This window comes from Heloderma suspectum, chromosome 4 (genome assembly GCF_057233095.1).
Source record: "Heloderma suspectum isolate Gila_16-S chromosome 4, 16-S_ref, whole genome shotgun sequence".
Lineage (NCBI taxonomy): Eukaryota > Metazoa > Chordata > Lepidosauria > Squamata > Helodermatidae > Heloderma > Heloderma suspectum.
In genome coordinates this window covers 24,603,486-24,624,043 of record NC_139461.1, presented here as the reverse complement: position 1 = coordinate 24,624,043, position 20,558 = coordinate 24,603,486, and the positions used below count along the sequence as shown (strand labels likewise).

Sequence of the window (20,558 nt, the reverse complement as noted above, 5' to 3'; positions counted from 1 at the left end):
CTTGGAATACTCTGGCTAATTCCATCTGACCTTCCAGCAGGAAAGTACATAGGGAATCCATCTTCTCCCAGAAAAATAATTGATAACGGAACATCATGGCTTGGTAGTTAGCAACGCAGAGTCCCAACGCTGCTGATGAGTAAAATCTCGGTCCCGTAAGGTCGAGTCTGCATCCTTCTTTATAAACTGGCGACACGTGAGAGCGTTGTGATCGTCCCTGAGCTGATTCAACTATTATTGAATTGGGACGTCGGTGTGTAAAAAGGAATGTGGCATCCTTCTCTTGCACCTTGTGCACTGACTCTTAATTTTTTAGGTGTAGGGGCCATTGACGATGGGGCAGACCATGTTTGCTTTGCTGTGTGAAGAAAGGTCTGTAGGAACGGGATTGCCACTGGTACCAAAGACTCAGAATGCACCGCATCAAAGACTGGATCCTGGACCTTTTCTGTCGGCTGTTGCACCTCTATTCCCAACAACTGCGCCGTTTGTAGAACTTGTTCTGAGAAATAGCCCATATCTTCCGAAGGAGAAGCTCTATCTCAAGCACCAACCACATCATTAGAAGAAACAGAAGGTGGAATGGAGGAGTAAGATGAGGAATCCAACTGATAATCCTGACTCATGAGATAACTCCTTCTGAGCGGAAGTCTTTAGTAGTTCACTTGGGAGGACTAAGTGTGTTGTCTCTAGCCAATTGTAAAGAGGTTGAGTGCAGGGGCACGGGTGGCGGAGGTTGAGAAACGTCAGTGTCTGGAGGGCGCAAAATTGATGCTGACACTGATAGACAAGATCTGTATTGAGAAGCTGCTCCTAAATACCTTGCACGATCATAGTACAGATCATAATCTCTTCTGAGTGACCAATCATCACATTGATAAGACCTCAGAGGAGGCATAAACCAACCTGAGCATTGATCCCACTCCCGTTGAGGAGAGCAAGTTCTACTGCAGTAGTTCTTGTCATAACAATGAAGGGGCGACTGAGTCCCCATGAGCTGCCAAAGGTTGTGGTCTCCCATATCAAGGGGCTTGTAATCCTCTATCATGGTATTGTGGCTCCAGAGACTGGGAACATTGGTCCCGAGCACTGAGACAGGTTGATGTCGACCAGGGAGGGATCTCTAATCTCCCCTTCCAAAACTGTAGAAGGGGGATCCAACAGTACGGTAGCAGTCGGTACCGAGGGCAGTGTCGGAATCGGCGAGTTTAAAAGAGGTAGGGGAGGAGGGATCCCCGACTCCAATGATCTTGGTGGGTTTTTCTTAACCTCCTTTTTTCTCTCTTTCTTAGGTACAGCCTCCGCTGCAGTCTTAGTGAGCTTGGCCTTTTTGGAAATTTTCTTAGCCACTGAAAATGCCAGCGAACAGCCAGGAGTAGGTGGGCCCACTCTTTCCACCTCTGAAGAGGATCAGGGAGGAGAAGCTATTTCAGAGATCGGCGTCTCCTTAGCTCCTGAAGCCCCCGATTGAGATGTCTTAGTGCCCACCGCCTGTAGGGCCTTCTGCCACAAAATCACCTTCAATCTATCTGAACCATTTTTACAGCCTTGCTTGGAGAACAATTGACAATGGAAGCAGGTCTCCACAACGTAAGCCTCCCCAAGACAAAGGCGGCATAAAGAATGACCGTTAAGACGATGGCAATTTGCTGCCATAGCAGACGCATTTTCTGAAGGGGGTCTTCAATGCCATATGCCGATAAGACAAAAACCCCTAACTAATCTAACCTACTTTTTTAAGATAGTAAGAGAAAACAGTAAGAAAAAGCAGAAAGACGAGCAAAGTGGAAGAAGAAAAACCTCAGCAGTCTAGTCCTAGAAAAAAACGGACGAAGTTCCCAGAGAGGCAACCATAATGGCGGTCAAAAAGGAACTCAGGTTGGCGGGAACCCACTCAGACATGTCCTACGGGATGGTGGGGAAGGGTTCCCACCAAAATCAGCATTCCTTGGCTATAGAAGTATCCCGAATAGAGACTCGCGCAGGCACAGAGCCCATATGTGTGATGCACAGAGACCACTAAGAACATTTGATACCTTGGATTTGTAAAGTAGCTGAGATTTTTATAATGTGCCCAGCTTTAAGCTAGTAGCTAAGTTTATACAAGGGCTAAGACACATACACTGCTTTTTAGGTTACCAGGGCACAACACTACAGTGCTAACAGAAATGCATACCTGGCAGAACTCCGCGACAGTCGAAACCATAATCCAATCAACCCCTCCCCCGACTATATGGGCCACAACACCTAGCTCTCCAAATTTCCCTTCTCTACCCAATTCCTTCCTGCCAATAGTAGATAGCCGTAGCCACACTTTACAATTCTTCCCTTAGTCCTACTTTTGTCAACACCATATTTCCACCACCCATAGTTACCTTTGGTTTCTGCTCTTCAGGCCCAGCAAAATTTGTCCCACTTTCTTTGACCATCCTGTCTCTTCACAAGCATTCTACTCTTGCTCCTCCCACAGAGTCCAAAATGCTGTGAAGTTTCTTCAGATCCCTGATAGTACCTTCTTACCTCCATTTCCTGCCTTTTCTGCCCCTTTTCCATCAAGCCTCATTGTCTAGCTACCCTTCCTTCAGCCTCCTTGCTTTTGGTCTCTATATCCAGAGATCTCTCCCCTGTACTTAGCCTGCCAATGTGAGGCTTTACTGCCAGCCAAACTGACAAATTCCATCTCAGAAGTTGGACCACAAACTTAGTTTCTTGAGTCACTGCTACAAGGTCAGTATAGTATATAGAAAGGTACCTAAATTAAAAAAGAGTACATTCATTTATCCTGTTGCCCAAGAACAGGAAAAAGAACCAATGGATTTATTAGGGTGTGCAGCTTTAGGTGAGATATTAGGAAAAACCTTCATAAAGGTCAAACTGTTCTTGCTCAAAAAGAACAAATTACCTATAAACACTATGGGATCTCCTTCTACCAAGATCTTCATTAAAAGGCCACACAAACATCAGTAAGGATGATTTATGTAAAAGATATCCCTACCCAGGCAAGAAGGTTGGACTCAGTAGTCCACGGGGTCCTTTTACAACTCCATATTTCTACAATTAATAGAATGGGTAGTTTCCTAGTTACCTTCTTCACAATCTTCTTTTTTTCTATCAGCTTGGAGTCTAGCCAGCTGCCTGCACAGAAGCAAATACATGCATAAATTTTTACAATCTAACATCTGATTTATCATCTTTTTGGTGGTCAGTACTAGAACTATGGTTCCATATGAAGTATGGACTCAATGTTGGGAAGAAACAAGTGGGACTTGCAACAAAATGGTTCAGTGGGGAGTACTCTTGTTCAGGTTTCCAGCTAGCCTACCATGCCCTCTTCCAGGAAAACTCCATTCCATTAACTCTCTCCCCACCTATTTTCTGTTCCCCACTCTCCCACTCTCAGTCAGCCAGCATTCTGTGTCTTCTGAGTATGCTCAGTCTTCACTGGGCTGTTTTCTGGGGGAGGGGGTACCTTTGTTACTTCTACAAAGTAAGCCTGCGGATACCTCCCTCTTAAACACTTGTGTCATTTTGGCTACATAAGGATTGGCACTCAGAACTGAGAACAACATTAGTATACAGCAGGGATGGGAAATGTGTTGTCCTCCAGATGCTTTTGGACTGTAATTCAGCCCTAGCCAGCATAGCTAGTGGTGAGAGATAATGGAAATTGCACTTCAACAACACCTGGAAGGCCACACTTTCCCCATCCCTTGGTATACATGACCTAAATTTGTTCTGTTTTCAGTTATGTAAAAATTTATTCTAAAACCATATGCCAGGGATGGGGAATATGTGGTTTTCCAGATGATGTTGGACAGTAACTCTCATCAGCCCTCACCATTGCCTATGGTGGGAATTGCGGTCCAACAACGTGCAGAGGGCCACACATTCTATACTCCTCCTATGCATCGACCAGAGCCAATGCTTGAAGTATTTTAAAATGTAAAGTTGCTAGGGCACCATGGTTGTATGGATTTTTCCAGCCTTATATTTCTATGTTACCTATGAAAACTTTAATAGTGGTAACTCAGCAAAGATTCTCCTACAAAGCCTTGTAGATTGTTAAACCAACAAAGGTTTCAACATATCCAACAAAATGGTCAAAGAAAACTCCTTTTGTTGGATTTTCCCAGGTTCGTAAACACTACCACTTTTTACAGTTTTTGGTTCTTTTGAGCTGCTATGAGTTTTTATTACGTTGTGCTATTTTATCCTATGTTGTGCCAACTTGTCACGACTGGGGAAGGCAATGGCAAACCACCCCGCTATAGTCTGCCATGAAAACGCCAGCATAAGCGGCCTCCCTCTAGGGGTCAGCAATGACCCGGTGCTTGCACAGGAGGAACCTTTCCTTTCTTCTTTGTAAGCTAATACTGATTGGCCACTGAAGTGCAGGATATAAGTTTTAGAAATACATAAATAAATATTGGGACTGTGTTCACATTACTTGCAGCCCATTTGCTTGGAACTGCCCATTCCTACATGTATCATAGCCAACACATGTTTAGGAGGCAACTATCTTACTGAATAATGAATATTTAAAGAGAGCGAAATTAGCAACTTAAATGTCTCTGTAGCTTCAACAACGAGGAAAATGTCTGCATTTTTCATTACTTAGAATGAGTTCTGTGATACCTTCGTGCTTAAATTACTTACTCTGCATTTGCAATAGTTTTGTAGTGCATTTATCATCACTTTTTCATGTGACAGTAATGCAGACTTCCCCAACCTGATGCCCTCCATATGTATTGGACTACAACTCCCAGTATCACCCAGCCAGCAGTAGTTTCTCCTGCAATAACCTAGGGAGTAATTTACTCAAGCAGACTATTTCCAAAGCATACAAATACCATCCAGTACAACTGGGTCCACACTTATCTCTACGGATGTGGGTTCTTCTACATCTAGTGCCACCTCAGTCAGATGCTTAACATTAACTTCCTATGCCATGGAGTACAATGCAACATGAACATGAGAAAATTTTGCACTGATAGTTAGAACATAGGTTTTCTTACATACAATGGGCTACAAGAGATTGAGGTAGAACATAACACGATGTAACCAACTGATTTGTAAGAAGAAAAAGAAATTACCTTGTAAAATGTTTCCTGTTAATACCATTCTCACTCAGCATTGCCATGCTGTTGTCAAAACTAGAGTTTGAATAACGTTGATTATTTTTCCTCATAGATCTTAAGGAGTGTCTTGTGAAATGTTTACATTCTTTGTCTGGAGAAAACTCCTGAAGAAGTACAAGTAAAAACAATTAAGGGACACATACATATTGTGTTATTTAGAAACAATGTCCCAGGTCTGCTGCTTATAATTTTTTTCATTTTGATTACTTTTCCACATAAATTCTGAATTCAACAATCCTATCAGCTATTGAAACAAAGAAAAGACAATAAAGAGGGAATAGTTTAAACAAGAGATTATGCTCAGCCACCTCTCTATTCTCTAGTGATTCAGGGACCACCCTCTGAGCAGGAGATCAAGTTCCTTCACAATATTTTTTCTCATGTGCAAAATCATGGGCAAGCTAATATATCTCGATTAAAACTTTCTAAAGCTTCCAGTAGCAATATAAAATTGCTTTGCAGGCCTTCAGAGGATCTATTACCCAAGTGCTTGTTCTTTGCTGCCATTATTTTAAACTATAGAATTATTAACACTGCTTTTTTGGCACTTTCAAGGGAGGGGGGAGTTGGAGGCAGGGGAAAGGGGCAAGCAAAGGCATGCCTTACTTTCAGGGTGAGGCAGATCCTAGCAGTTTTCAGTGGGGGCAGGAAGTATATTGTTAAGACAAAGTGACAAAGAGTAAAACTTACCTCTCTTTAAAAAAAAAAAAAAAAGGAAAAGCTTTGCCTTCACTTCAAGTGGCAAAGGAGCTACAAGGAACAACCTGTCACATTCTACAGTCCTAGAAAATACTCCAATGAGAATGACACTAAATCATGATGAAGCATTATTCCTAGAGACACTGTAGGGGGAAAATATGGCTACATTTGGGGGCATTTTATAGGACCAAAGAACAGGTATGCTAGCTCCATCACCACTGGGGGGGGGGGGTATCTTCCGCTGTCTTGCCATAATGGTAAGCACCCTGACTCCACCGAAAATTACTAGAATTCAGCCTCCCCCTAAATGCCCCCCCCATCACTACCCAGCAGTATTTTTAGACCCACGGGAAACTATATTCACCTGCTTGGTGATATATGAAACAGCTACACATTTCTGTTCATAACTTGCCCTGACTTTCAGTGGTATCCATTAACTCTTGAAAGCAAATACCCAGTTCAGAATAACCAGCTCTAATGCTGTTGTAGAAATTGGCTCAGAGGTCAGTTCCCGGCCTTCTAGCCGTTGTGTAGCAGCTACAGGATTTCGCCCTTAATTGATTTTATGAAACAATGCTTTTCTAAAAGTAGGTTTTCCACAGAACAGTATCTGCTAGAAATTGTTTCTACCTAACTGCCTATGTGAGGAGAGGCTCTGCCTCTAGAAATCAGCAGACTGACCCAGCTCGCATGTCACAGCAACTATTTCTAAGTTATTCAACACTTGTCATTTCTGCTTTTAATTAACAACCCAGGAACAGGGGTATTCCTGGGTTGTTAATTAAAAGCAGAAATGACAAGTGTTGAATAACTTAGAAATCGTTGCTGTGACACGAGAGCTGGGTCAGTCTGCTGATTTCTAGAGGCAGAGCCTCTCCTCACATAGGCAGTTAGGTACAACTCTGTTTTGTGACTAGCAAACCAAGAACTGTTTTAATCCAGTTTTGGATTTAGTATGGGATATTCTTCTATTGCCCTGGTGGATCATCTATATCAGGAGAAAGATGGGAGGAGTGATTGTGTATTCAATACCATCAAGCATGGCATCCTTCTGAGCTTTCTGCCTGAGATGTGGGTGGGAGACACCACAATTCAATAGTTCCACTTCTAGCTTGCAGGTAGGTTTCAAAAGTAGTGCTTTGGCACTCATGCTATGGTGTAACACCAAGTTCTATTCGCTCCCCCCCTTGCTATTTAACATCTACATGAAACTGCTGGGTGAGGTAGGCTAGAGATTTGGAGTGAAGAGCTATCAATATGTTCACAGCACCCAGTTCTTTTTCTCCTTTAAACCTGAGCCTAGAGACAGTAGAAACACTGAAGCAGTGCCTGAACTGAGCTTTCATGGGATAGAGACCACTTTGTGAGTTGCATGAAGTGATATCCTAAATTGGCTGGTATATGTGTGTACACATACAGATAAAACTTTAAAAAGCCACGAAATTGAAGAGGTAGGGTTACATGTGTCATGTTTTTGTGTGGAGAGGGGATGCGCCAAAGATAAAAATCAGAGTTCTCTCTCTCCCACCTAGCAGCCATGGGTGGTAAATCAACATCAAGAAAAAACCTATCCTCATTTTGGGGCTAGCTTGATCATTTTGAGTTCAGGGCCTCCTGACAGAAGAAGTTACTGTTTCCTAATGACCCTGAATTATCTCCTGAAGGGACAACTGAACAACCAAGAGTGAGAAACAGGAATTTTGAATAGACAGAGGCAATGAAGGAGAGCTGAAAGTTTATAGCTAGAATTAGATGAAGTGGGGACTTGCCCAAGTTTCTCTCTGTGGTATCTGTTCTAAGAGTGCCACTTAAACATCTTTCTAAATTCAGGAAATATCAACCACATAGTCCTTCCTCCCAGCCAAAGGAAACCCAGTATCTGTTGAGCCCAAATATGAGATTTGGAGCTGTGCAATGTCTGAGTTTAATTAACTATTGTTCCGGGCGGGAAAGGCGGTGTGTGTGTTACCTAATACGTTGCCAACAGATTACTAGAATACGGGGTCATCGAATGAAGCTGAATGGTGGGAGGGCAGGAAGTGCTTCTTCACACAGCACATAGTTAAACGGTGGAATTCACTACAAGATGTGGTGATGGCCACCAATTTGGATGGCTTTAAAGGGGGCTTACACAAATTCATTGAGCATAGCAATGGGTACTAGTCAAGATCAGAGGCAGCATGCTGCTGAATAAACAGTGGGAGAGGGCTATTCATGTGGACTTTCCATGGGTATCTGGTTGGTCCCTGTGGAAAACAGGATTCTGGACTGGATCCAGCAGGGCTCTTCTGATGTCCTTATGTATTAACTCATCTCTCACCTTCAGGGAAACACACTCCACTCCCCCAAAATATACAAAATCCGACCATAGTTTTGAGTCTGGAGAAACTGTGTTTCAGCACTGGGTTGCTGCTGTTTTTAATTGCTGGTGGTACAGTTATTGTTTCATGACACCTCATTGTTGTATTATTGTACTGTGTGCTTTTTCTTGGCGGACATTCCTACGGCTTTTGCTAATTGTAAAAGAGGTTCAAAAACCAGTGCCAGAAATCAACGAATTTCCCATAAAATATTTTCTGCCACCCGGGTGATCTCCCGCGATAGGAGCCTGAATCTCCCCGAGCCCCCTTGGCGCCTGAAGGGGCTTTCCACCACGCCTCCCCTCCCACATATTCATCTCCCCACACTCACCGCCATGGCTCTCTGCCTGGCAGCTGCCGAGCGGGTTCCCGAGCCGCGCTTGCTCAGTGCCGAAGGCGGCGTCGGGGCATCCAAGGAGAGAAACTCGGAGCTCGACTCCATCACCTCGTAGGGGGGCTCCGGCGGCGCGTTCCGGCGGCGGCTGCCGCTGCTGGGAACTGCGGCGGCAGTGCCGCCATCTCCGGGGCGGCCGGAACCACCCGAACCGCTCCGGAGCATCACCATGGCCGCCTGGAGCGGTGGACGAGCACCGGAGGCGGCGAATGCAACGACAACTTCTTCCCTCAGTCACCTCCGAATTCTGGCGCCACAGACCCGGCGCAGCCGCGTCACCAACCGCCCTTCGAATCCCTCCGCCCCTCAGCTCTTTCTCCCTCACTGGAGGAGGGGGATCCACACAAGCACGAGCGGACATTAAAGGGCTCCCCAAGATTCGCAGGCAGAGCTACTTCCCCCTTCCCGTCTACAAGACAGCGAACGAGCGTATTTCTACCTCGGGGCTATTTTGTCCCTTGCTAAGTAGCGCCATACTCGCGGAGGGACACGCAACATCACGCTCCAACTTTTGGATTTTTGGCGCGTACAGAGCTCGAGCGCGACTTGTTTTGCTGCGCTCCGATTGGCTCGCGGAACGGCGCGCGGTTCTTCCCGCAGCTTCCCGCTCCTGCCAGGCGGCGTTCAAATACGAAGCTGTTAAAGCGGCACAAGTCCATTTCACGCTCCAAATCGCGCGCTGTCCTTGTTATTGCAGCCGTTTTCCCGGCGGAGCGGACAAACCAACCGGCGTGTGGTGTGTGGGCAAAATTCAACGTAAGTCCTACTTAAAGTAGAAACACTGAAATAAGTGGGACTTAAGTTAGTCATGACTAACTCAAATCCTATTCATTTTGATGGGTCTACTCTACGTAGGGCTTGCGTTGGACTGCACCCCATAGTTGGAATTATCCAAAATTAGCACGGATGCACTAACTAGGAAACGTGCACAACGGTTCAGTTTTGTACATTTTCCGTCTCTTCTTCAACAACACCCCATATGATTTTTGCTAATTCCAGAAGGGTATCCTGCAACAACACACATTCATACGGACGCGCACAATTTCTTGCCGCTAACGACCAAGTTTTACACAAAGCAATCCGATAATCCTAACTACTCCATCGAGTTCATTGGGGCTCACTCCTAGGTAAATGAGTAGCCACTTACCTAGGGATAAACTCCATTGAGCTGAATGGGATGTGCTTCCGAGTAGACGCGAATAAGACTGCTCTGCTGCTGTGGCATAAAACTTCCGTGGAGAAAATCCTATTTACAATGGTCACTTAAATGAGTAGGTAGATAATGGCTTGGAACGAGAGAAGGGGAAATGCAAGGGTGTCCTGGAGGTGTGTTACAGTACTTCTGTGCACAAATGAAGCCATTAAGGGTGCAATCCTATGCATGTTTAGACAGAAAAAAGCATGGCTCGAAGAGGAATGCTGTGAACTGTAAAGGCTTTCTGTCTGGATACGCATAGGATTGCACCCTAAAATACATGAGTTCCTATCAGTGTGGACAGGACCCCTTTCCTGACTAGCAGCTGCTGGTAACGCATAAGAAGATCAGGGTGTTTTCTGTAGTGACTTCCAACTGGAAATTTTCCCAACGTTCAAGCTGAAATCCTCTGCATATGCCCAGCACAATCCTAACCATGTTTACTGAATACTACGTGCTTTTCGGATTGCAGCCTTAATCCCTGAACCAGGCGAGAAATCTGAAAACTCGCGGAGAAGGGATTTCTTCCCCCTCCTCAACTGTATCTCGACACCAACACAGTGCCCCCACCCCCTTCGATGAAGGAAGCATCGCATTTCCCCTGGAAACACTACTGCTTGAACAAAGGGGAAATGCAATATCCCTTCAGGATGTTTCGGACTACAACCCCATAGTCCCCAACCATTAGCCCTGCTAGCTGAAGGAGATAGGAGTTCTAGTCCAAAACATCTGGAGGGCACCAGGGCACCTACTCCTGATCTAAGCAATTAACAGTTTGCTGCCCAATAAATCCCTCAATTCCCCCTTGCCTAATAGTGGATCCAACCTTGTTTATGGCTGCCCGAACCTTAAGACTGAATCCTATTACGCATCTGTGAGATAGCCCCATTGAACCAATTGGGACTTCCACCCAAGAAAGCACGCATAGGAACAGAGTCGGCTGCAAACGTGGTTTTTCCAAAGAAGCCTCCATTTCCTTCACCCTTATTACCCCGGCCTAACACACTAACCAGGCCCGCCCCCAAAGCATCTCAGATGGAAAGCCATGCTTACGGATGAGGTGACCGTGTCCCGAGCGCTTCGGAGCCGTCGGAGGCCCCAAATGGAGGGCTCTCTTTTCCTGGGTTGGAGGCCGCCCTTTCCCAGCAGCCTCGGGTCGCGTCCCATTCAAAGCCATTGAAAGTCTTGCTCCCTTAGGGAAGAAGGCGGGACTTGCCCAATCCCTTTTTTTGCTCTTTGCCCGGAAAAGCTTCACCTGTTTAATTTCTGCATGCCATCATATCGTTGAAAGCACAGGGGGGTAGGGCAAAAAAGGTTGGCAGTCCGTAGTCACAATCAGCGGAAACAATTACAGCTAGGATTTGATCAGTCGTTTTTTAAAGCTTTCTTTCGCTTATTTTGGTCCATTAAAACTCCTTACTTTTCAGCTTAGGCTAGCATCTATCCAAGAACTGTATAGCAGTTAACTTAATGAGTGCTTTCATATGTGTGACTTCCCCCCTCTCTTTACCGTCGCCAACTTTTTTCTTGCCCTGCTCCTATGCCTTTATAAATAGCCTCCGGCATACTGATATTTCATGTTAGTCCTTAGATCTGCTGAAATGAATGGAATTTAAATTAGGCTAACATTGGATACAACCCGTTGCAGAACTCTTTCCACCGCGTATTTCTTCGATGCCAGGAAAAGCTTCAGCTCCTGCTTTCTGCATCTCAGGCTGCTCTTAAGGGGCAGGGGGCAGTAGAAGATTGCTTTATTTTTGTTGCAGTGTTATCCCTTATGTAGGGCTACATCTCATTTGCACCCCGACGGATCCTGTGCATGTTTACATAAAAATAAATCTCACCAAGTTCAACGGGACCTACTCTCGGTTCTTTGCAAGAAGTAATTGTTACGGAACTTATTTTCAGTTTTGATCTTGCAGATTCTTCCTCCGTACACGGGAGGTGAGTCCTCCGCAACACAGGGATTAGAGCCGATGCATTTACTTGGGATTCATTCTTGCGGGGCATGGCCCCGACCTAGAACGATTTCCTGCGTTGCTTGAGCTTTTGGCCTCGCTTTCGAAATAAAATAACACTTCCCCTTTTTCTTCTCGCTATGCTCAGGATGAAATGTTTCCCGCTTAGATTCCACTGCAATGAATTAGGCCCCGAATCTAGGGAGGCCACATGGAAAAGAGACTCTCACCGGTCTGCCCCTCTGGAAATTGCTTTAAAGAGCAATCCTGTCCGTGTTTAGACACACAAAAAAGTCCTACAACTCCCAGCATGGCTGGCTGGGAGATGCTGGGAGTTGTAGGGCTATTTTGTGTGTCTAAATGCACATAGGATTGCATGGCTGGCTGGGGAATGCTAGGAGTTGTAGAACTTTTTTCTGTCTAAACTTGTGTAGGTTTGCGCACTTCATAGCTGTATGTTGTTGATGTTGTTGTTGTTGTTCAGTCGTTCAGTCGTGTCCGACTCTTCGTGACCCCCTGGACCACAGCACGCCAAGCCTTCCTGTCCTCCGCTCTCTCCCGGAGCGTGCTCAAGTTCATATTCATTGCATCAGTGATGCTATCCAGCCATCTCATCCTCTGCCATCCCCTTCTCCTTTTGCCTTCAGTCTTTCCCAGCATCAGGGTCTTTTCCAGAGAGTTTTCTCTTCACATTAGGTGGCCAAAATATTTGAGCTTCAGCTTCAGTATCTGTCCTTCCAATGAGCACTCAGGGCTGATTTCCTTTAGGATGGACTGATTTGACCTCCTTGCAGTCCAGGGGACTCATAAGAGTCTTCTCCAGCACCACAGTTCGAGGGCATCAATTCCTCTACGCTCAGCCTTCCTTATAGTCCAGCTCTCACAGCCATACGTTGCTACTGGGAAAACCATAGCTTTGATTATACGGACCTTTGTCGGCAAGGTGATGTCTCTGCTTCTTTCTATGCTGTCTAGGTTTGCCATAGCTTTCCTCCCAAGGAGCAAGCATCTTTGAATTTCATGGCTACAGTCACCGTCTGCGGTGAACCTGGAGCCCCAGAAAATAACATCTGTCACTGCTTCCATTTCTTCCCCTTCTATATGCCAGGAAGTGATGGGGCCAGATGCCATGATCTTAGTTTTTTGAATGTTGAGTTTCAAACCAGCTTTTGCACTCTCCACTTTCACCCTCAACAAGAGGCTCTTTAGATCCTCTTTGCTTTCTGCCATTAGGGTGGTATCATCTGAGTATCTGAGGTTGTTGATAATTCTCTTGGCAATCTTAATTCTGACCTGTGATTCATCCAACCCGGTGTTTCTCATGATGTACTCTGCATATAAATTAAATAAGCAGGGCGACAATATACAGCCTTGTCGTACTCCTTTCCCAATTTTCAACCAATCGGTTGTTCCGTGTCTGATTCTTACTGTTGCTTCTTGACCCTCATACAGGTTTCTCAGGAGAGAGGTAAGGTGGTCTGGTACTCCCATCTCTTTCAGAATTAGCCTCAGTTTGTTGTGATCCACACAATCAAAGGCTTCAGCGTAGTCAATGAAGCAGAAATAGACATTTTTCTGGAATTCTCTTGCTTTCTCCATGATCCAGCGAATGTTGGCGATTTGATCTCTAGTTCCTCTGCCTCTTCGACACCCAGCTTGTACTTCTGGTAGATCTCGGTTCACATACTGCTGAAGCCTAGCTTGTAGGATTTTGAGCATCACCTTGCTGGCATGTGAAATGAGCGCAATTGTACAGTAGTTTGAACACTCTTTGGCATTCCCCTTCTTTGGAATTGGAATGTAAACTGACCTTTTCCAGTCTTGTGGTCACTGTTGAGTGTTCCAAATTCATTGGGATATTGAGTGCAGCACTTCAACAGCATCATCTTTTAGGATTTTAAATAGCTCAGCTGGAATACTGTCATCTCCGCTAGCTTTGTTGTTAGTAATGCTTAGAAGTGGGAATTTCAGCAGGGGCAGCTTATCATGGAGGCTACACCTGTGGAATCCAACCCCACCCCCTTCTATACAACTCTTAAAGGTGAAGGAGTCCTGTCTTTGTGTTTGCTGCAATTGACTCGCCCCACTCTCCCTCTGTTAGGGAGCTGTCCCTACTCTGGAGCAGCACAATCCTTTGCAGGTTTCCCAGTGTTCAGCCTGGCTTATTCCCCAGTAAGCTTGCATATAGCTTCACAGTGCCATTCTCAACATGCACGCTACTCAGAAGTAAACCCCATCGATATCACTGGAGGACTTACTCCTAGGTACATGTGGGAAGGACTGCAGCTTTAAACATGGGATTGGTTTCAGATTTAGTCATGCATAAAGATGAGCAACCCTTTGAAATCAATGGGACTTAAGGGAGTCATAACTTAAGTTCCAGTGATTTCACTGGCCCCACCTGAAGTATGCCCCTTCATGGATCACTGCATTGTTGTGGCGAAGGGGCTTGTGTAACTCAGTGAAGCCATAAGCTATGCCGTGCAGGGCCACCCAAGATGGACAGGTCATGGTGGAGAGTTCTGACAAAATGTGGTCCACTGGAGAAGGAAATGGCAACCCACTCCAGTATTCTTGCCAAGAAAACCCCATAGAACGTATCACAAGGCTAAAAGATATGATGCCGGAAGATGAGCTCCTCAGGTCGGAAGGTGTCCAATATACTACTGGGGAAGAGCAGAGGGAATTTCCAAGTGGCGCCAGAAAGAGTGAAGCGGCTGGGCCAAAGCCAAAAGGACACTCAGCTGTGGATGTGTCTGGTGGTGAAAAGAAAATCCGATGCTGTAAAGAACAATATTGTTTAGGAACCTGGAATGTAAGATCAGTGAATCAAGGTAAGCTGGAGGTGGTCAAGCATGAGATGGCAAGATTGAACATCAACATCTTGGGAATCAGCGAACTAAAATGGACAAGCATGGGCGAATTTAATTCAGGTGACCATTATATCTACTCCTACGGGCAAGAATCCCTTAGAAGAAATGGAGTAGCACTCATAGTCAATAAAAGGGTGGAAAAAGCAGTACTGGGGTACAATCTCAAAAACGATAGAATGATCTCAGTACGAATCCAAGGCAAACCATTCAACATCACAGTAATTCAAGTCTATGCCCCAACCACTGAGGCCGAAGAAGCTGAGGTTGATGGGTTCTATGAAGACCTACAACACCTTCTAGAACTAACACCCAAAAAAGATGTCCTCTTCATCATAGGGGATTGGAATGCTAAAGTAGGAAGTCAAGAAATCACCGGGATAACAGGCAAGCATGGCCTTGGTGTACAAAATGAAGCAGGACAAAAGCTAATAGAATTTTGCCAAGAGAACATGGTGATCATAGCAAACATGCTTTTCCAACAGCACAAGAGGCCACTCTACACATGGACATCACCAGATGGTCAATATCAAAATCAGATTGATTATGTCCTTTGCAGCCAAAGATGGAGAAGCTCTATACAGTCAGTAAAAACAAGACCTGGAGCTGACTGTGGCTCAGATCATGAGCTCCTTATTGCAAAATTTTGACTTAAATTGAAGAACGTAGGGAAAACCACTAAATCATTCAGGTATGACCTAAATCATATCCCTTATGAATATACAGTGGAGGTGAGGAATAGATTTAAGGGATTAGACCTGATAGACAGAGTGCCTGAGGAACTATGGACAGAGGTCCGTAACACTGTTCAGGAAGCAGCAACTCAATCCATCCCAAAGAAAAAGAAATGCAAGAAAACAAAGTGGCTGTCTGAGGAGGCTTTACAAGTAGCTGAGGAAAGAAGGGAAGTGAAAAGCAAGGGAGAAAGGGGAAGGTATATCCAACTGAACGCAGAGTTCCAGAGAATAGCAAGGAGAGACAAGAAGGCCTTCTTAAATGAACAATGCAAAGAAATTGAGGAAAACAACAAAATGGGAAAGACTAGAGATCTCTTCAAGAAAATTGGAGATCTCAAGGGAACGTTTTGTGCAAAGACGGGCATGATAAAGGACAAAAAAGACAGGGACCTAACAGAAGCAGATGAGATTCAGAAGAGGTGGAAAGAATAGACAGAAGAACTATACAGGAAAGATCTTAATGTCCCTGATAGCCATGATAGTGCGGCCACTGAACTTGAGCCGGACATCCTAGAGAATGAAGTCAAATGGGCCTTAGGAAGCATTACTAACAACAAAGCTAGTGGAGGTGACAGTATTCCAGCTGAGCTATTTAAAATCCTAAAAGATGATGCTGTTGAAGTGCTGCACTCAATATGCCAACAAATTTGGAACACTCAACAGTGGCCACAAGACTGGAAAAGGTCAGTTTACATTCCAATCCCAAAGAAGGGCAACGCCAAAGAGTGTTCAAACTACCATACAATTGCACTCATTTCACATGCCAGCAAGCTGATGCTCAAAATCCTACAAGCTAGGCTTCAGCAGTATGTGAACCGAGAACTACCGGAAGTACAAGCTGGGTTTCGAAGAGGCAGAGGAACTAGAGATCAAATCGCCAACTTTCACTGTATCATGGAGAATTCCAGAAAAACGTCTATTTCTGCTTCATTGCCTTTGATTGTGTGGATCACAACAAACTGTGGCAAATTCTGAAAGAGATGGGGGTTTTGTTGTTTATTCGTTCAGTCACTTCCGACTCTTCGTGACTTCATGAACCAGCCCACACCAGAGCTTCCTGTCAGCCGTTGCCACCCCCAGCTCCCCCAAGGTTGAGTCCGTCACCTCCAGAATATCATCCATCCACCTTGCCCTTGGTCGGCCCCTCTTCCTTTGGCCTTCCATTTTCCCTAGCATCAGCATCTTCTCCAGGGTATCCTGTCTTCTCATTATGTGGCCAAAGTACTTCAGTTTTGCCTTTAATATCATTCCCTCAAGTGAGCAGTCTGGCTTTCTTTCCTGGAGTATGGACTGGTTTGATCTTCCTGCAGTCCAAGGCACTCCTCCAGCACCACAGTTCAAAAGCATCTATCTTCCTTCGCTCAGCCTTCCTTATGGTCCAGCTCTCACAGCCATAGGTTACTACGGGGAATACCACTGCTTGAACTATGCGGACCTTTGTTGTCAGTGTTATGTCTCTGCTCTTCACTATTTTATCAAGATTTGTCATTGCTCTCCTCCCAAGAAGTAAATGTCTTCTGATTTCCTGGCTGCAGTCAGCATCTGCAGTAATCTTTGCGCCTAGAAAGACAAAGTCTGTCACTGCCTCCACGTTTTCTCCCTCTATTTGCCAGTTATCAATCCAGCTGGTTGCCATAATCTTGGTTTTTTTGAGGTTTAACTGCAACCCAGCATTTGCACTTTCTTCTTTCACCTTCGTCATGAGGTTCCTCAGCTCCTTCTCGCTTTCAGCCATCAAAGTGGTATCATCTGCATATCGGAGATTGTTAATGTTTCTTCCAGTGATTTTAACTCCAGCCTTGGCTTCATCAAGCCCAGCACGTCGCATGATGTGTTCTGTGTACAGGTTGAATAGGTAGGGTGAGAGTATACAACCCTGCCATACTCCTTTCCCCATCTTAAACCAGTCCGTTGTTCCATGGTCTGTTCTTACCATTGCTACTTGGTCGTTATACAGATTCCTCAGGAGGCAGACAAGATGACTTGGTATCCCCATACCACCAAGAACTTGCCACAGTTTGTGATGATCCACACAGTCAAAGGCTTTAGAATAGTCAATAAAACAGAAATGTTTTTCTGAAACTCCCTGGCTTTCTCCATTATCCAGCAGATATTGGCAATTTGCTCTCTAGTTCCTCTGCCTTTTCTAAACCCAGCTTGTACATCTGGCAATTCTCGTTTCACGAATTGCTGGAGTCTACCTTGCAAGATCTTGAGCATTACCTTACTGGCATGTGAAATAAGTGCCACTGTTCGATAGTTTGAACATTCTTTGGAGCTTCCCTTTTTTGGTATGGGGATATAAGTTGATTTTTTCCAATCTGTTGGCCATTATTGTGTTTTCCAAATTTGCTAGCATATGGCGTGCATCACCTTGACAGCATCATCTTGCAAGATTTTAAACAGTTCAGCTGGGATACCGTCATCTCCTGCTGCCTTGTTATTAGCAATGCTTCTTAAGGCCCATTCAACCTCACTCTTCAGGATGTCTGGCTCTAGTTCACTGACCACACCGTCAAATCTATCCCTGATATTATTATCCTTCCTATACAGATCTTCCATATATTCTTGCCACCTTTTCTTGATCTCTTCTGCTTCTGTTAGGTCCTTGCCATCTTTGTTTTTGATCATACCCATTTTTGCCTGGAATTTACCTCCGATGTTGCTAATTTTCTGGAAGAGGTCTCTTGTCCTTCCTATTCTATTATCTTAGAATCATAGAAGAATCATAGAATAGTAGGGTTGGAAGGGGCCTACAAGGCCATCGAGTCCAACCCCCTGCTCAGTGCAGGAATCCAAGTCAGAGCATCCCTGACAGATGGCTGTCCAGCCTCGTCTTGAACGCCTCCAGTGTGGGAGAGCCCACCACCTCCCCAGGTAATTGGTTCCATTGTCGTATTGCTCTAACAGTCAGGATGTATCCAGATCACTTTGAATTTTGTTTCTGTCTTCCAAAGTATTAGCTATCCCGCCCAATTTTGTGTCATCTGCAAATTTGATCAGCATTCCCCGCACCTCCTCCTCCAAGTCATTAATAAAAATGTTGAAGAGCACTGGGCCCAGGACTGAGCCCTGCGGTACCCCACTCGTTACCTCCCCCCAGTTTGAGAAGGTCCCATTGATAACCACTCTTTGAGTCCGATTCTGTAGCCAACTGTGGATCCACCGGATCATTGTTTCATCTAGCCTACTTTGAGCTAGTTTGCTCATCAGGATATCATGGGGCACTTTGTCGAAAGATTTGCTGAAGTCGAGGTATATGATGTCTACAGCATTCCCACAGTCTACAAGGGAGGTTACTTGATCAAAAAATGAGATCAGATTTGTCTGGCAGGACTTGTTTTTGACAAATCCATGTTGGCTTCGAGTAATCACGGCATTGTTTTCAAGGTGCTTCCAGATGGATTGCTTTATCATCTGCTCCAGAATTTTCCCTGGGATTGATGTCAGACTGACTGGTCTGTAGTTCCCAGGTTCCTCCTTTTTACCCTTTTTGAAGATAGGGACAACATTAGCCCTCCTCCAGTCATCTGGCACTTCCCCCATCCTCCATGATTTCTCAAAGAGAATAGACAGCGGTTCTGAGAGTTTTTCTGCCAGTTCCTTTATTACTCTAGGATGCATCTTCTTCCGCTTCCGCGCATTGCTTGTTTAAAAATAATTCCTTATCTCTTCTGGCTAACCTCTGGAATTTTGCATTTAATTGGGCATATCTCCCCCTATCACTGTTGCCTTTTGCTTTCCTTCTTTCTTGGGCTGCTTCCAGTGTCTCAGCAGACAGCCATCTTGCCTTCTTGGTTTTCTTTTTCTTTGGGATGTTTTTTGTTGCCGCCTCCTGAACAATGTTGCGAACTTCTGTCCATAGTTCTTCCGGGACCCTGTCTACTAAATCTAGTCCCTTAAATCTATTCTTCACCTCCACTGCATATTCATTAGGAATATTAGTGAGCTCATATCTAACTGATCTGTGGGTCTTCCCTATTCTCTTTAGTCTGATTCTAAGTTGTGCAATAAGAAGTTCGTGATCTGAACTACAATCAGCTCCAGGCCTTATTTTTACCAACTGCATAGATGTCCGCCACCTTTGGCTACGAAGGACATAGTCAATCTGATTTCAGTGTCAACCGTCTGGTGAAGTCCACGTATGAAGTCGTCTCTTAGGTTGTTGGAAGAGAGTGTTTGTTATGCACAGTGAGTTGTCTTGGCAAAATTCTATCAGCCTATGTCCTGCTTCATTTTGTTCTCCCATACCATGCTTGCCTGTAATGCCAGGTGTCGTTTGACTACCCATCTTAGCATTCCAGTCTCCTATAATGAAAATAACATATTTTTTTGGCGTACTATCCAGTAGGTGCTGCAGATCCTCATAGAACTGATCTACTTCTGCTTTTTCAGCATCTGTGGTTGGGGCATATATTTGGATCACTGTGATGTTAAATGGCTTACCCTGAATTCGAATTGAGATCATTCTGTCTTTTTTTGGATTGTATCCAAGCACTGCTTTAGCCACTTTATTATTAATTATGAAGGCTACTCCATTTCTTCTGTGGTCCTCTTGTCCACAATAGTAGATCTGGTGGTCATTTGATGTGAAGTGGCCCGTTCCAGTCCATTTCAGTTCACTGATACCCAAAATGTATATATTTAATCTTGACATCTCCCCAATGGGGGTACCAGACCACCTTACCTGTCTCCTGAGAAACCTGTACGAGGGCCAAGAAGCAACAGTAAGAACCAGACATGGAACAACTGATCGGTTCAAAATTGGGAAAGGAGTACGACAAGGCTCCAAATTGTCGCCCTGCTTATTTAACTTATATGCAGGGTACATCATGAGAAACGCCGGGTTGGATGGTCGGAATTAAGATTGCCGGGAGAATTATCAACAACCTCAGATACTCAGATGATACCACCCTAATGGCAGAAAGCGAAGAGGATCTAAAGAGCCTCTTGTTGAGGGTGAAAGTGGAGAGTGCAAAAGCTGGTTTGAAACTCAACATTCAAAAAACTAAGATCATGGCATCTGGCCCCATCACTTCCTGGCATATGGAAGGGGAAGAAATGGAAGCAGTGACAGATTTTATTTTCTGGGGCTCCAAGATCACCGCAGACGGTGACTGTAGCCATGAAATTAAAAGACGCTTGCTCCTTGGGAGGAAAGCTATGGCAAACCTAGACAGCATAGTAAGAAGCAGAGACATCACCTT

At 44.9% G+C, this 20,558-nt stretch overlaps 1 protein-coding gene across 2 annotated transcripts in view; it reads right to left on the bottom strand.

Annotated features, from left to right (window-relative positions):
* Positions 1 to 11,508, bottom strand: part of ATAD2 (ATPase family AAA domain containing 2) — a 47,668-nt gene extending 36,160 nt beyond the window's left edge. Inside the window, exons 1-3 of one of the 2 annotated variants that reach the window (XM_084848837.1) lie at positions 10,840 to 11,508; positions 5,094 to 5,242; positions 3,086 to 3,135 (exon numbers count right to left, since the gene is read on the bottom strand). In XM_084848837.1, the coding sequence (XP_084704963.1) occupies positions 3,086 to 3,135; positions 5,094 to 5,242; positions 10,840 to 10,953 (313 nt within the window). In that variant the 5' untranslated portion in view covers positions 10,954 to 11,508. Of the gene's footprint in view, positions 1 to 3,085; positions 3,136 to 5,093; positions 5,243 to 8,528; positions 8,855 to 10,839 lie in introns of those variants that run through there. The other variant, XM_084848836.1, reaches the window with a different exon arrangement.
* Between the last annotated feature and the right edge of the window lie 9,050 nt (positions 11,509 to 20,558).